General features: G+C 41.3%; 1 protein-coding gene across 1 annotated transcript in view; it reads left to right on the forward strand.

Annotated features, from left to right (window-relative positions):
- Positions 1-5,181: 5,181 nt before the first annotated feature.
- slit3 (slit homolog 3 (Drosophila)) overlaps positions 5,182-18,363 on the forward strand; it is a 240,956-nt gene continuing 227,774 nt past the window's right edge. Inside the window, exon 1 of the mRNA XM_028589367.1 lies at positions 5,182-5,500. Coding sequence (XP_028445168.1) covers positions 5,310-5,500 — 191 coding nt within the window. The 5' untranslated portion in view covers positions 5,182-5,309. The remainder of the gene's footprint in view (positions 5,501-18,363) is intronic.

Consider the following 18,363-nt stretch of genomic DNA (forward strand, 5'->3'; position numbering starts at 1 on the left):
CGGACCGGCTCCGCTGCGTGTCTGCTGCGTGCTCCGCCGTCCGCCAATACCCACCGGGTCCGGATTTGTTTGCGGAAAGGCTGCGGCCGTGACTGACAGCTGTAGTCACGAGGACCCACAAGTTCTCGCAAATTCACGTAGAATAGAACCACAAAACCAACAACAGTTTGTTTCCATCCAGAGGAGTAGAGAGGAAACGACTCTGTGCTATGTTTTCAAGGTGTAGTCAGTGGCAGATCTAGAAAATTTTACATGGGGGGGCAAAGGGGTAGCGAGAGATCTTGGTAGGGTGGCAGGGGAAGACGGTACATGGGAACCCCCATACGTAAACTGCTATGCCCTACTACGCCCCGCAACGCCCTGCTACGCCCTAAACTGCTACAACTATTATTTCTAGTCATAGTTCCATTATCCTTTTTGTTACTATAATTACCATTATTATGAATCATAATTCTCTATATCTGTATATGGGTATCCATCTGTATCTAACCGGCAGTGGCCACCAAGACCCTGGATCTGTCTGATGTTTCTGCCCTAAAGGAAGTTTTTCCTCGCCACTGTTGCACCAAATGCTTGCTCTTGGGAGAATTGTTGGGTCTTTGTAACTTAAGGAGTGTGGTCTAGACCTACTCTATCTGTAAAGTGTCTTGAGAAGAGTGAACTGTTGTTGTATATATAAATATTTACATATCTAACCCTATAACATATACAACAGAATGGAAATAGCCAAAAACTGAAAACACGTCATGTCACGACATGTTATGTTACTGTACTGCAATTTATATGTAAGGAGAATATAAACCAACCATATGGTCCAGGGGTAACTGCAGCCTCCTCTTCCTCTCTGTCATCTTCATCTGCCTCCTCCTGATCACTCTCTGCCTCTGTCCCTCTCTCTGAACCTGCAGTCTCCTCTTCATCCCTCACTGTCAATTCTTCCTTTCCCTCTTCTCTTTCACTCATTTCTGCATCTCCTTCTGTGGTCTTCTCCTGCTCTGACCTGCCTGGTCTCTCCAGTTTCCTGTCTTCTCCTTCTTCATTTCCATCCTTCTCTTCCTCCTGTGCACATCTCAGAATTTTCTTGGCTGGCAATATCCCCACTTTTAGGCTTCAGCTAATATCTCCAGCTACTCTGGCCTGCAAAAGTCAAGATGTGAAAAGCTCTTGTTATTCTTGTATTACATTACACTGTATGGCCCTGTAGCTAATAAGTAGCCTAAAAACATAACATCAGACGAGATGTATTACATGATAACATCAGTTATGTTTAGACTAGCCTTCTTAATCTCGTTGTATTTGTTGTTTTCCCAGTTTGACAGTAAGCCTAAAGGATGTCGCCTGGTTTAATTTGTGCAGCCGTATTGCCGTGATATGTGAGAGGAAGTGGATTTTATAGTAGCCTACTCCTTAACTAATAATATACAAATGATCGGTCTCAGCAAGCACTGTGTAGTGTGTTGTAACGTAACGCCACCGAAACGGCGACGCTCTGTAAATGTTATGAATTCAAACATGCCAGTTTGTAATATTTTGTAGTATGCTCTTCTTGTCTTTACTGAAATCAAACTAATCAAACAGCAGAATGCGCTTACAAACCACGAGGGAGCGATTTGACTTTTGGCTAACGTAATGGACGCGCTGTTGTTGATGCTGACTCGCCTTTAGCATACATTACATTTATTACAAATTTAACTTTACATGAAACGTGTGTTTTAACTTCACCTGGGGAAACTGACTTCACTTTCAGGCTCGGGGGCGTTCGCCAGAATGTGCAAACGCCGCTCTGCACGTTTGATGCAGGGACGTAGCTAAGTATTTGAGGGGCAGGGGGCTGAGATTACATCTACAATTATTATTTACTATTAATTAATATAAAATAATTGTTTGTATCAATGTTTTAAGAAGCCTGTGCACATAGTGGCAGTTTGTTTTTACAAGCAAAGTTTTTTGAACACCAAAGTTAGGGGGGCAGCTGGGGGGGCAAGGCCCTACAGTGGGGGGTGAGCTGCCCCCCCTTGCCCCCCTGTAGATCCGCCCCTGGGTGTAGTGCAGGGAAATATGACCCGCCGTGAGCACGGTGTATTTTATTTTGAAAATTAACCGGATATTTATTTTGTTTCTGTGCTCGACTTCCTGTCCCGCACTATCTGCCGTGTGCTGAATTGCTGCGGAGCTCTCCGTCGTCCGTCAAAAATAGAAGCTCTGCGTATCTGCTGCGGAGGGCTGCGGACTGACGCAACTGGGACGAAGTAGGGACGCAGACGTTCCTTATTCTGTGGAAATACACAGATTGACTTTAATGGAAACCTAATGACCAGGCGTTCCGCAGACGCCCGCAGACGCCCGCAGACGCCCGCAGCGCCCGCATCCAGTGGAAATTGCCACTTAGCCATTGACATATATAAAAGGTGTTAGCAGCTTTTGTTGGTGCCTGTGTGTAACATTATTTACATGTAGCTAGGCTTGTTGGTACAGGTTTGCCATGCTCATTGGCTCTTAACGGGAAGTGATGAATTTTGTTAGCATTAGTATTGATAAAATAATATCTTTGTCACCGGTATTTCCTGGACAGATTTTGAATGTAATGTACATTGTGGCAACCACTTAGCTCGCTATTACCAAATGTTAATGCTTTCGAGATGTGTTTGTCTGGGTACACATCTGTTTCACTGCTACGCCCCTGCATGTAAGTGCTGTTAGTTGTGATAACAACAAGATCCAAGTGCAGGCGGATGAAATGGATTTTCTCCACAGAGAAAGCAGGCTCGGACTCTCTTTTGACAGGCTGCTCACTCCTGTGCCTCCCCCGGGCAGGGCCAGCAGGGAGGAAACCTCCGGGCAGACCCAGGAAACTCTGGAGGGATTTAATTTCCCTGACTGCCAGGGGCCACCTGGGGATCTCCCAGGAGGAGCTGGAGTTAGGGGCTGTGAAAAAGAACTGTGCTGCTCTGCTGCAGCCATCGATCTAACACAAAACTGAAAATAGTTTCAAAGCAGCTTTATTTTCTTCTGTCCCTTGAAGACTAAAGGGGACTGTGTGAGAGAGAGAGATGTTCAATAATCCAACTGCTGATGAAAAAAAGGAAACAAGATACAATTAGGAGGATGGAGAACATATCTAAAAGGTAGACAGGGAATTAAGAAAACACACATTTCTCATATGTCTTCATACATACAAAATGACACTTACTGACATTCACACATCGCCCTGTGTATGTGTCTGTGTGTTTAACAAACAAGCACCTACTTTTACAATGTGATGAAGAGTGTCAAATTTTAACAACTGAGAGCAGACGGTTCGGTCTCTCAAGACTTGAACTCAGATGATCCCTAGTTTAACAGGAACATTTTTTAACCGCAAACCTGATGATGCGATAACTGATAAGTGATGTTTTTCCCCTCCAGAGCAACTCAATGTGCATTTGAACAAGGCACCGAACACATAAACTGATCCGGCTGAACAGACACTACCACCAGAAGATTGGCAACTCTCAGGTATGAATATGCCATTACTGATTGACCATGAATCAAGCTGGACCTGAAAATGAGCGTCATATGCTCAGCAGACATGTAAGAGATACACCATTAAAACATATTTTATTAGAGAAGGGATGTTTTTTTTTTAAAGCTTTGGAGAATTAATCTTAAACATTACAATACATTTGTTTACAAAAGTATCTACTTAAATATAATATAAATAAAATATTAAACTTGCCCAAAGTTCATTTTTTGGTGGGTTGCCAACTGACAGGAAAATGGATGTTTTAATTAGCTTGGGTCCCAGACTGAGACACTGAATTACTCAGTTTGGTTTTCAGGCATTACAATATTTATGAAGTTTCCACTGTTCATTATACACTGACACACTGCCGAGGACAATGCAATGTTTGACATTTGCAATTTACAATTCCCCAAATGAATTGAATTAATTTAAAGGACACTTACAATGAGAAGTGAAATTATCGTATTGCTGTTAACTGCAAAAATACCCACTATTAGTTTATGAAAGTCTTCTACCAATAGAGGGCAGCAGAAGGGCAGCCACTCTTTAAGAGTGGATCCTCACTGAAAAAGTTGTTTCACTTGTCACCAAGTCACTAAGAGTAGTTGCAGCATGAGCAGAAACTTTTAACAGTAGTCATTGGCAGATAATCTGGAAACTCAAATCTGTAATTTACCAGTCACCTTAAATGTTTGCTTTTTGTTTTTAAAACTCAATCAAGAAAGTAATCAAATCAAAAATACAAAATACTACTACAATATAAGATACATTAATGACATTTTGGAGTGATCTATCAGACATGCATTAATCAGTGACGTTAACACACAGAGTCTGGATGATGCATTGGACTATGGGAAATATAGCCTATGGTTTAAAACCAACTATATGATTACAAAGTAAATAGTTAAGATTATATATGGGCCCTGATAAAAGAGGACAAGTTGCTGGGAAATGAGCTAAAATATGCACACTGCTGCCACGGACTGAGAGTATTCGTCTCTGTGGGAAAGTATCCCAGTTTATACAGCAGAGAATGTTTCTGCAGGGAAGATAAGGGATGAGTGAAAGTTTGAAGAGCTCTCTCACTCTGTTTTCTGGTGACATCAACATAGAGTTAGAGAGAGAGAGAGAGAGAGAGAGAGAGAAAGAGAGAGAGAGAGAGAGAGAGAGGATTTTGGGGGAAACCTAGGTACACATCGGTGTGCCTCTCTTATTCTCACAACCTCCAGGCGTATACCAGTCTGTGTTGCGCCTCTGCTCTCAACTTCTTCTTCTTTTTTTAAAATACTGATTACAACTCCTCAGCAACTCTCACTTTTTATTCCCTGGCAGAGGAGAGATGTTCCCTGGAAGGAGGTTACACCCCAGCTGAACATTTTTATTTTTACCTTGGACAGTTTAGGAGTCAGGCTGATAACTTCTCGGAGAGTTTATGAATGAGGAGCATTTGGTGGAGACTTTTACGCATCGAGTTGAGTGACGTCCGTTAAGATGTTTTAAAAGAAAAGTGTCAACGTCCAAACGCTCATCTCAGTCCCTGTTCTTCAATGGCAAGAGAGCGTTTTAAATAGATTCTGACTGATCGTCTCTCTTGAGAGAAACTTTGGTGAACTTCAGCAACAGCGAACTTGATTTGATTTCGGCTCCCATTACTTCTTCTTCTTCTTCTTTTTTTATTATTATTATTATTGTACCACAGTCTAACGGCCGCTCGACCTTTTTCGGGATCCTTACTTCCACAACGTCTACTTGCCCCCATCGCGGATTTTCAATTAACTTCGGGTTGGAAGTAACTTAAGTGGATAACATGCCTCCGATCGGACCGGAGAAGCGAGCGGCGCTCTGCCGGGTTTTGGCTCTGGTTTTTGCGCTTCTGGTGTGCGCTGCTTCGGTGACTGGATGCCCGCACAAGTGCAGCTGCTCCGGGTCGCATGTGGACTGCCAGGGTCTGGGTTTGAAGACTGTGCCTAAAGGAATACCGAGGAATGCCGAGCGCCTGTAAGTGGAATTTCATGAAAGTTTTGGCAAATCGTATTGTCTGTCATCATCTTTCCTAAATATAGCATAGTGTGCCCCGTGGCCTGCTGCGCGTTTCTTACTTGGCTTTACTCTCATAATCCTATAATATTCATGTAGTAGTTACAGCAGAGGATTTTGTAACATGAAAGCATACTGTGCATGACAGATTTAACATGCCATGTAGGACTCAGGAGTTATCAGAGGTGAAGGAGGTAGCTTAAAATCGGAAATCACTATTGATTAGACACCTCAAACTTTATACATGTTTTACTTAATGGAAACTTCATGCATACTCATTATGTTAACCATGAATTAGAAAAAAATGGGCTTAATCTTTTCCAAAAGTCAATAGAGAGATTTCTTTTTTTAAACCAGCCATGTAAGCCCAAAAAGGCTGATAAATGGGATAATATCCCACTTTTACTATATACTTATTAAAAAAAACAAGGGGTAGTTTCCTGGGAAAGGTTACAGGTATACTTCCTGGCTGAAAGCATTGCAATCCCTTTGGTTATACACATAATAGGTGGTGCACATGCAACTGCCCTAAAATTCGCCAGTGACCCCAGTGAATGGAGGCAGTTAAGAAAACAATCCTAAAGCAGCTTTAGAGCGAGTAATTAGTTTTTTAAACAGGTCCAAATGTAAGGTGAGAAGACGCAGTGAGCTCCTTAAATGTTTTTATTTTTCACACTCCTTTTGCAGTGAGACTTTCCAAACTTTTTCAAAGGTTCAGAGAGCCAGCTAGAGCCTCTTTGTGATTTAACTCTAAAAGAATTACTTTCAGAGCTTTTCTTTTTCTTTATTTGAACCTGGTGACAGTTAGTTTCAAATGATATTCATTCCTAAGGCAGAGACAGAACCCTGACAGCCTCTGCTGCCACCTCTAGCCAGATCTTGACACATATACACCCCCGCAGCCACACACATGCATTCACAAACACACACCTATGCTGTTTAAGGTATGGAAGTGATTATGCATGATAACGGAGCAGACAAAAGCCCCGCAGGGGATCAACAACAGACCAAGCCCTGAGACAACAAACACAATCAGTAGGCTGCAGAGGGAAGTGGGGGGCCGTGTTTGCTGATGCCTGTGTGTGGATGTGGGGGGTACTGGTGGATACGGACACATGATTAGCATGTGTGCGAGCATTTTTACTTTTGCATGTGTTTGTTTAGATATGTTTGTGTATTTGTGTGGGCATGTTTGCGCTGGCTAGTGTGATTGTGTGTGTGTGCGAGTGTGAACAACGAACCCCATACCTCTCCCATCCCACAGGACTGCTGTGACCTCCCAGGACCTGTTGGCTTTTACACAGCAATCCCCCGAAGAAATTTACACCCAAGAAAAATAAATAATTAGAGCGGGCTGTGATGGGGAGGTGGGATAAGGGGGTTGCCTGCCTTTTGCTGGGGTCCCCGGGGTGGAATATTTTGGGTAGCAGCGCCCCCTCCCTCCCCTTTTAAGCCAGAAACTATGTGTTTATGTTTCCCTGATTTATCCAGGTCAGTGTTTCAGCTGTGACTTTGGCCCAGAGTTGCTCTTTTCCTCCCTCTTTCTCTGTCTGCCTGCCTTCATCTTTCTCCCTTCTCTCTGCAGATATATTTTAGGGAGTCTGAGATGGGAAACATTAAAATGGATGAGATTCCAGTTCTAAAGGTTACGGCAGATGGGAAACTTTTAAGGAAAGAGAGATGACTGTTATTGCCCTGGGCAGGGATTTGGTTTTGACAACTGGGATGAGGTCCATGTGGACAACAGATTCTAGCAACAAAAGTGCCAAGTTTGTTAAGTTGTGAGTAAAAAAATGCTCATTTGCATCAAAGTAAAGTTTCCACAATTCTGGAATTGATTTGTGATATTTCCTTAACTTTACCATCCTCTAGTTTAGAAATACTGAATATCCACATGATGATGAAATGGTTTTATAAGATCCTGTCAAATGTCACACATTTTAAACTGTTAATTATATGTAGTAGCCAGTAGGGAGAAAAGACCACTGCAATGGAGCTAAAAGTTCCTTCAGATTTTTCATAAACTCATCATTTTGTGTTATACATGTTACGCTAATGCAACTCTGTTTGGGTGTGTTCATCACAGATGGAATACAGGACAGGACACTGATGCATTTTACCTCTTGAAAGTAAAAATTCACTTTACGTTTAACCCTTTAAAAAAGTCTAATAATGATCCACCTTGCATTTCTGTTTCGATTTTGTCATTGATCCACAAACTAAAATGGCCAATATTTATTTACAGACTCACCGTTTTGCAGAAATGTTCAAGTTACATAAGGAGAATTCCTTAGAGAAGAGGGGATACAGTTCTCTCAACCAGTAGTGGTCTAACCACACCAGAATACTATGCAACAAGACCACAAGACATGTGGCGTTTGAGTAAGGGACATGACTCTCGCCTTATCTTGAGTGGAAAATCTTTTTTAGCTACTACTCTACTGCTCCCTTTATCGCTCTTTTTCAAGCCACATGTACCAAATAAAACAAATTCAGACTCTCTGTAGGTTACTGAAAACAAATGTAGAAAATCACTGGTAAGTGAAGAAGTACATTACACAGATTGAGGGAAATCGGGCACAAAGAAAAAGTAAAGTACAAAGCTTCATGATGAAATAACTTCAGGATATACTGATATATAACACTGAAAACAATGTTTACTTTAAAGGCACATGGCAGCCTAGAAAGTCAAAATGGAAAATGGTTGGCAATGTAAAGTTCTAAGAATCACCAGTGTGTACTAAAGAGTTAGTCCCCACTTACTCTCTTTATTACACGACATATAGTCTGGATCAATGGAAGTACATTTTCAGGATAATTGCCCTCACCTTCCGTTCTCTGTGTGTTGCCGTTTTCAAACTCTGTTCGCTACGGGAAACGACAACAAACTTTTAGCTAGCCAACTACACGGTGACAATGGCAAGTTTTGAGAAAAAAATTGCATTGTGCAATAAGGCAGGCCTGCTTGGTTCTTTCGGGGAATGATTGCGAAGATTAACAAAGAATATGCATTTACTATCTTACTGGGACATTTTGGGGCTGATTTGTGGGGATCGCTATGGACGAAGTAGAGCAAATTACATTTATCCTTGTATCCAGCTAATTGAAATAGATTCACTTTACTGTATTGTGTGAACAGTTAACTTGATTTTTTATTGAATGTGGCATTTTCTTTTGCGGGTTGCAAATGTTACACCAAAACAAAAGAACATTTTGCTGATCCGCAGTCGCTGCGCTGGAGCTTAGCACCTTAACAACCTAGAGTGTTTTCTTTCTCCTCTTCCAGAATGTTTCTGTGGTGTAGCCGGACCTTACTCTACAGCGCTGTGGAGATAGGTCCGGCAATGCGAGACTACACAGCATATAACTTTGAATCCAGTTCACTTTCACTACCTCCAGAAGTAAAGGGTGAGAGCAACAGTCAAAGCCAGAGTCCACCTGTCATAACTACACAATAAATCTTTTAAAAGCCCGTTTTCTTCACTATTGTAAACAGAGCATTTGGAAAGGTTAACGAGAAAAAAACAGTGGTGGCCTCAACTGTTCACTCGACACACACACACATGCACTCGCAGGCAGCCTCACAGTTTACCTCAGGCCAGTCAATTCCGTAATGTCCTCCTTGGGAAGCCACTTGAGACCTCATTTGCATCTAATTTGAGTGGAGGGTTTTGGGGGAGGCTTAACAGGCTTAACGAGGCTGGGTAAAATGAATTGGAAAACAGGGACAGCTTTTCTCTCCGGGGTCCAATTCACACCTGCCCTACAGGGTCCGCATACACACACACACACACACACACACACACACACACACACACACACACACACACACACACACACACACACACACACACACACACACACACACACACACACACACCCTGGAGTGTTGATTTTTAAAGCTGCAAATTCGCCCCCAACTGCTGTGAAATGTGGGGAAATTGAATGCTTTAAACTCTAGAGAGGGCCTTCAATTGGTTGAGTTGCAATCAGGAAAGTGTGTGTGTGATTACACGTCTATACTTTCGTGTTTGCTTATTTTAATCCTCTTATATGTGTGTAGAATGTATGGTCACATCTGTGTGTGTGTTCTGTATGTCAAACTATGTATGTAGTATGTGTGTGTTAACGTGCGTGTTTGCAGTTGAATGAGTTCACTGCTGGAAGTGGCGAGCTGCCTGAGCCAACTTTACACAAACTAAGTCCGATTTTAACTGCCTATTTTTCTTTTCCCTCGCTAACGGCACTTTGAGGAAGTTTTGGCAAGTTTTTTACGAGCAACACCTTCTCTACTTTCTCTAGCCTCGACTGGCACAAGACACAGGTCTTTTTTTCTTCATTTCCCTTCCCAACTCTTCATCTTTACCCCAACTTTGTTTCTCTTTCCAACATCTCTCGCTCTCTCTTCCCATCCCTCTACTTTCCTTTTTTCTCCTTCATGTTAACTTCCTCTGTTTCTTTTTCCAACCCTTGCCTCACTCCACCTTATTTTCTGTCCCATTTCTGTCTTGCTTGCCTCCTCCCTACCTTTCTCTACACGTCTCTCACTGACATCCACCTCTTAGTTTAATACACACACCTTTAGTTTGCCAGCAGCATCTCTCCAGTAGAGTGTTCACAGCTCCCATTTCCCCTCAGCATGCCAACCTACCCACAGCGCATAACAATAAGATCCTGCCACTGTGTGTGTGTGTGTGTGTGTGTGTGTGTGTGTGTGTGTGTGTGTGTGCAAGCAAGCATCAGTGAGTGTGTGTGTTTCTGTGTGTAGAATGAACACACACGTTCCAGCCTCTGCTTCTGGCTCTTATCAAAGCTTGGTGTTGATTGGTCATTGGACGCTGTAACCACCACACCCTCAGCTATGAAACGGCATTCAATGGTGGGACAGGAATCCTTGTGTGTGTGTGTGTGTGTGTGTGTGTGTGTGTGTGTGTGTGTGTGTTCATGTGTGCGTGTGTGCGTGTGTGTGTGACAGTTCCCGTCCCCCAAAGTTCAAATAATCTGATTGGATCAAGAACAATCTGTAATCACTGATGTAGTACTTAGGTGTTGGCTCAGCTCCTTTCAGTTGTGGCCCCGAGCATTCCCCTGATGTCACTGCAAATAATATTGTGTTGTGTTAGCTGGCTGCTGACACAACTAAGAAGTCTGATAAGTCAAAGATGCATTTCCATGAATCTCTGCTAACCATGCTGTGTTGGTACTTCGCCAACTTTTGTGGAAACCAGGGAGCTAAATAGTGATGCGTTTTGTTTGTGCAGTATTTCTGTACATGTGCACTACTTTGAGAGAAGCTTAAGTCAGTACACATGCTTTGGTAACTTGAATAAAAGCCATCTTTCAATGAAGAGCGTTCTTTACTGTTATCGTGGGTATGATGGTGATGTAATAAATCTGAGGAGCAGCCGAGTGTTATTGCTATAGCAGACAAGTCTAAACTAAGAAGCTAAAACCACAATGAGCTTGCTGTTCTCAAACAGCCTCTTAATGTCACGCCTATCATCTGTGGCCATCTCGTGGTAACCATTTTGTGCACTTCCAATTATGTTTGATTCAGTTATGGTATGCTAAATGGCACAAGTGAGGGTAACCAATATTTAGTCTACAGTTCTAGGTCAGTGGGTGATATTCTCTTCCCCAAGTTTCTCCAGCATGCGGGCAGTTGACCTTTATATATAATGACTTTCAGTCTGCCAAGGAGGCAGCCAGCTGGCACTGACAGTGGGCACTGCCCTTCTGGGAAACAGAGCATGCTGGCAGTGTTAAAACATACACACATACACTGTATTCACATGTACTTTACACACAAAAAATATACACAGGCAAAGAGGTGCACACACTACTGGCATACTTACAGGCCAATAAATGCAGACATATGAATGCACACTTTGCATCAATGCATTGCACTTGTGAGGACCCTCACTGACATAATGCATTCCTCGACCCTATCCTAACCTTTACCATCACAACTGCCAACACCTCAACTCAAGCTAATTCTAAACTTAACCCTTAAAGTAAAAGTACGGTTTATTACAACTTGACTCTTATTTTTATGCTTTTGGCCATTGTTTTTTTTCTATTGTACTCATAACATTTATATGCTTAGATCTGAAAAATGTGCTACCAAAAAGCCTGTGAAATTTGAAGACTGAAGATCTGACAGGTTGTAAACAAGACAACAGTGAACAAGATTATCTAACCCACGTTATATGGAGGATAAGCTTGAAGCTTAGCACACATGAAATCCCTCTTTGCACAGAAAAAAAAACTGACTGTGATGAAAACTGAAAGCATGGTGGGTCAAAGTTGGACCACAAAGAAGGTCTCCTAACTGTGATTGATGTTCGCAGTGAACAATTTGGGTGATTATTTCACAGTTTGCCTAAATTTTCTCTTCAAAGTAAGTTTTGCTAACCTGGGGTTGGTTTAAATCTGTATGAACGTCTGACGGCTTTTGGTCTTGACCTTTTTTTTTTACCTTTTGTGTTAACAACCCAGGTTGTATAAAACTAGAATTTTCTTTTTACCCTCCTTAACCAACACTTATAGTATAGTATAGTGTAAACCAGACAAAATGTCCTCACTCTCCAAAAATATCCTTACTCTTACAGTCTAAAAATGGGTCCCCACAAAGATGGTACAAGAACACACACATGCATAGTCACATGAAAAAGGTACATTTATATTTCAAATGAAAATACATACAAGGAGAATTAACGCATGCAGCGATATAGGCACACATATTATTAGGTGCAACACACACACACACACACACACACACACACATACACATACATACACATACATATAGAAGTACCATGCTTTCACTGGATTAAACATGCAATTGGCGGTAGTTGGAAACTTTGACATATAACGAGAGAGAGAGAGAGCGAGACTGCGTCACATAGAAACTACCCCGAGTCACGAATGACCTTCTGTGACTTTCTGTCTTCAGACCAGAGGACTTCAGAGTGTGTGTCATACTATAACGCCAGTCTGGGTTTGTGTGTGTGTAAGTGTGCGTGCAGTACGCTTGGAGTCGTTTGATGTTAACAGGCTGTGCCACTGTTTTGTTAGGCCACTGTCACCAAAGCAACACATTATATCCCTTCTGCAGGGACTTTCTTTTTCTCAGTATGTGTTTCCTGTGTTCCTCTCTTCTATATGTGTGTGTGTGTGTGTGTGTGTGTGTGTGTGCGTGTGTGTGTGTGTTTGTGTACATATTTGTGTGGATGCCATATGTGTTTACACTATGACAGTGTGACTTGCACCATCATTTTTCCTTAACGATCGGATGTTCAGCTAAGCTCAAAGTGACAGTGAGTCTCTGTCTCTCTCAAACTTTGTCTTAATCATTCACTTTCTCTCTCAGTCTCTTGTCCATCTTAACCTCTCTCATTCTCTTGTCCTCTCGTTCACTCTTGCTTTTTCTGACTTGGCCTCTGTTGAGAAAGCAGCAGCCCTTGTTCTTGTCAAGTGGCCTCTCAGTGGCCAAATTACCCCTCTACCCCAACCCTATTCACTTACAGTACAGCAGTAGTAAATCTAGACAAAGCAATGCAGCCCTATAAACTCCAGCAAAGAAAAGAGCTAACCAAATACAGCGCTGGTTTATAGCCCTTTTGGCTCGTGACTCCAAAAGAAAGGGATGCTTGCAGGCGTCTCCCTAATGTGGTTGAGCCAGCATGGTTAACTATGACACCAAACAATGAGTTTCGTTAGGTTGAGTGGTATAGGCACTGAGTTGAGACTAGGAGGGAGAGAGAAAGAAATTGTGACAGACAGAAAACAAAGCAATTGAAGATTATACCCAGAGGGGAGACACATTACTCTCTTAGATCTCAACACAATCTGAAAATTCTGGGATATTGAAGGCGAAAGATGCATTAACAAGTCATTTGAAAGACAGAGACATAAGCAGGAGAAAATAGGAGGAGTAATAGAAGGATAAAAGATGAATAAAAGAGTAGGAAAAACATATCTCATATAAAAAGTGAGGTAGAAAATCAAACAGAATACTAACATGAGAATAAAATTGAGACAGAGAACTAATGTGCAGATGAGATGGAGGGTGCTGTATTGTGCATCATTCAGACAGGATTTCCCTTTATGGAGTGAACGTGAGTATCCTTTAGTCTGCTGTAGGGAGAATATTTGACTGACTAATGGCATCTTAATCGTCAGAGTCTCTGCTCCTCTTCCTCCCTCCTCTCCTCTCCTCTCCTCTCCTCTCCTTTTTTCCTGGGAAGGACGTTCTCCCACCTTTTGTGTTTAGTTTTTCTGTTGGCATTCTAGACCTTGCAAACATCCAGTATAAGACAAAGCTTATTTGTACAAAAAGAGAAAGTTTTTCTTTTTTTTTTTTACCCGTGACAAATGAGTGGTGAGGAACATCAGCCAGATAAAATGTTAAATGTCAAGTGTCAGAATGTTTCTGAGAAGCATGCATAGCCTACACGAGAAACAATCTCCAACAGTGGGATCAGTGTCTTGCTGCAGTGGCTGTAAACCCATCACACCAGGCAAACCTTTGTCTTCTATGCAGATAACTCTCAGTGGTGTTAGCAATTGTTTGTGTTTGCTGTGTTAATTCTGAATGTGATGGCTGTGAACATATAAATGCTTTTTTATACAGGTCGGTAGGTAGCCAAGCTTAAGTAATTTGGTTGCTTTTAATTCAAATGAGTTGATGTAAAGAGTGTACAGTAGGTGTTTGGTTTTTAAGGCAGTGCCACGTTATTTATGTTTCGAAAACTATTTTGGATTTATAGATACTGAGTCTTTATCATATTGGTGTCAGCCTAGGGCTGGGCGATATGGACAAAATCAAATATCACGATATATTTGACCAAATACCTCAATATCGATTCCGCAACGATATTGTTGTATTGACTATTGGTGCGTTAACAAAATATTTACACAATGCGATTTTTGATAAATAATCATCAGTAATGTGGATATAATGACTAAGTGGGAAAAGGTAAATAATAGAACAGTTACAACAGTCTGGTAAGTTCAGAAAATGACATCACTTCACTGTAATGCAGCCTTTAAAACCAGGAAAAGACACCACTTATGCCATATCACGATATTACGATATCCAAAATCTAAGACAATATCTAGTCTCATATCACGATATCGATATAATATCGATATATTGCCCAGCTCTATGTCAGCCTTTAATAACCTGTCATATGTGATTTTAAAAAGTTGAAGAAGTTGCTTCGGATTAAAGCGTCAGCTAAATGACATGTAATGTAATGACATGGTGTCCTCAAAGGTAGCATTCAGCCCGGACCTCTTGAGTGTGTATGCACTCGCTTATTCTCATGCGTTCACATGCCTTTTGTCGTGTGAGCGTGTGTACGATGTGAATGCCCAAAACCTCCAAGTGATGATTGCTGTGTATCCCAGAGAGCAGTGCTGTAATAGGAAGGAGTTCACTTTCTATTAGCCTCACTATGACAGAGATTCAAAACAGCAGTAAACGGTCACACAGGAGACCAAATGTTCCACAAAACCCCAAATTTCCAAAACTTGTAGATCCTTGTAAACTCTTGTAGACAATACATGGTGTGCAAGGGAATCAACATGTCATTCTTGTGAATGCCTTCCATGATTACGTCTTTCAATTTCACAATTTATGTTTTACATGTGAAATATAGTTTTTTTTATACAGTAATAGAGAACTTGTTCTACTTGACTCAGTCAAGTTTTGTAAACACAAGTTCTTCATAGTCAGTTTGATACTGAAATATTTAACTGCCTTCATTTTAAATGTTAATGTTTGTTCTACCACCAGCTGTTGGTTTGAGTTGAACATTCTGTTCTGTAGTAGTGTGTAATGTAGCGTTATGTCACACTCCGTTGTATTTCCTTATGAACTTCATGTCATTATCTTTCACTGATAACCTTTTGCTTTTTTCTTCATGGCCATTTTTACATTACTTTTGGTCTAACTCTTGTTTATGGTATCTCATCTTTTTCTGATTTATTACTCACTATCATTGAATTTGCTGCCCAATACTGTCACAGTTTCATAATTGCTTTCAGTAAAAAATACTTGTCGACCTTTACTGGAAGTGTGTTTAGCTTGCCACATACAGTATGTGCACCTGCATGCAACGTATTAGAAGGAGAATATGTTTATTTTGATTTAATTTAAACCATTTTCAGGTTTTTAGCTGCAAAATGTGAGTTTTGACTGGTTTGGCTTCTAAGCTGCCTTCTCCTTCAGTCCTGTTGGACAAGAGGTTTTAATGCCTCTTCCTTTTAGGCTTAATATCAAGTGAGGTTACGACTAGTGATTAGATCAAAAAGTCTGAGCAGGTGTTACTAAATGTATCTAGACATGTGAAATGGATGGATGGGAGCTGCAACAAAGTCTAATTTTGAAGCAGCTTGACGCCTGCCCCCAGCTTCTGGTGACAGACACACTGTAGAGCATGGAGCTCAGAGGAAAAGGAAGAAGGCAATTAGGATTCCTTGCGTAACTTGGAGATTTAGAGAGCGAAATTGAGCATATATATCTTTGAGAGAGAGAAGGATGGAGAGCAAGAAAGGAGGAATTATGAAGTGAAGCAGTACAAGAGCTTTGTGGAAAATAACAGGAGATTAGGAACAGGAAGCGAGTGCATTCATAAATGAAGCGTTGGACGGAGAACAGCAAAGGATGAAAGGAAAAGCATGGAGGGATGGAGAGATAAGGTGCGTTATAGAGTGAAAGACAAAGTGGAAAAAGGAAATGTCACAGTGTCAGATAGACAGAGACAGAACAGAGAGAGGAAACTGTTAGCAGCAGTAAATCGTTATTTCTCACTGTTTGTCCCAGACAGAAAAAAAGAGGGTAAAGGCCAAGTAAACTAAAACAGGACAGATTGAGATAGGGGGAACAGCCAGTAACCCGACAAATTCAACATTTATCTCATGTATTCTCTTAATATGTCATGGGTTACTACAGCAGCGGTCAGACCCATTTTTCATTCCTTTGAGCTCCTGGGAGATTTTGTTACCTGATCTGTCATTTGTTTAACATTCCTTTCTAATAGTTATTTCTCTGTTATTTCTCAGTCTCTGTGGTGTAACCAATAAAGCTGTGCTATAAGTGACTCAGCCCCCCCCCCCACACCAAACGTGTGTGCCTGCGTGTGTGTGTGTAAAGTCAACCAGTATGCCGGCCCAAGGCAGCCAGACCGTAAGGTTCACTGGTTTCAGTGGTCTGGGGGTGAGATGTGTTGGAGCTGTCTGAGCCTTTGTGTGTGTGTTTTATGCTACATTAATTTCCCGAACACCTGCTGTTTGCATTCTTGTCTTATCCCGTTGTCACAAACACACACACACACACACATGCGCGCCTTACCTCTGCCTGTAATGGAAACAAGCGGTTAGTGCTTTTGTACTAAAGTCGCTCGTTAGTTGTTTGACTGCCAGCTGGTCAGTTAAATCTAAAGCGAAGTTAAGCTTTACTGCTGGGTGGGGTGGACACCCACACTTCAGGAGACCAGGTGTATAAAAATGGCCGCCTCACTACCTTTAAGTCATTCAGATCCTCTTTAGCCGTTGGTTTTGGCTGAGAGTTTTTTTTTATATATAATTTTAAGTTATATAAAGCAGAATGATATTGTTTTGAGGTGTAATGGTAGCCTTCTGTTTCTCAGCTCTTTTTCAAAGAACTCGTCTGGAATTTGTGTGAGACATAGGCCTTACTGTATGGGATTATCTGAGTCCTTATTTCAACGCACAACACCTTCACAGCTTTGTACTAACTCCTATGTTAAGGCTAATGATGGAGCATTGCGATAGTTCAGGCAGAGCACTGAAGTTGCATTTTCATTACCTGATTAGTAACATCCAAACCTATTCAAGTAGGAGCAAAGCTCAGCCATTACAACTTGACACGTTTCACTGCTAATCTGCTGATCAGTCTTAATCGCTCTCTATCCTCCACCACCATCTCCCTTTAGTTGTGTGCTAAGATTTGGGTAAAGTTGATTTAATTAAGATTGAATTCTCATGTTTGTGTTAATTAAGGGGGGGTTAGGTCTCCCATTAGATTTATTGCTGCTATGCTGATTCTTTGAGAGCTAAAACAGCTGTGTATGCCATCGTCATTTACGTGTCTTTGCTTTATTATAGTAGTTTATGCATGTCCATTAATAACCTACAATTTTGTGACAAATAAAGAGGTGAGCCCACAATACTCATTTTACCCAGCTGTCAGTTGCAGAATAGAACTGAAAAATGAAAATAACATATACAGGGTTGTACACACTGTAGTGTTCTGTAGTGGCATTGGCATTTAATAAAGTTAGTAGTAATATCACGTGGTCTGAGAGTGCAAACCATGAATGAATGCTTATTTGATTATATGACTGATGTTACAGGTTGGTTTACCTTATGATGAATGACTAGACGTCATATACTTTACACCTTCTTGTTTCTGAATACATCACTGAATTGGTGTTATTTTTATTTGACAATGTTATCCTTTAATTTCAAACCACATCTCATTTTGCTCTGGCAATAGCCTTGACTTTCTTTCGGTTGTTAGGTGGTGAGCTAGATGCCATCGCGCTTTACCTGGCCCTGTAGCCTCATCGTTTGTTTGAGTCATGAGCGGTATCCCTGGTGAGAGCATAAGTTTCCACTGTGAACAAGAGAAAGATGGAGATAAGGATGAAGAGATTAGGGGAAAAGGCAGAGGAAAAAACAGAAGGGTAGGAAAATGCAGCCAACTGTAAACGAGTGAAAGATTGAGATTAAAGAGGAGAGATTAGGGGGAACAGAGAAAAACAGAGGAAGGCAAAGAAAACGTCTTTAGTCAA

Source organism: Perca flavescens, chromosome 10, assembly GCF_004354835.1.
Source record: "Perca flavescens isolate YP-PL-M2 chromosome 10, PFLA_1.0, whole genome shotgun sequence".
In the NCBI taxonomy this organism is placed as follows: domain Eukaryota; kingdom Metazoa; phylum Chordata; class Actinopteri; order Perciformes; family Percidae; genus Perca; species Perca flavescens.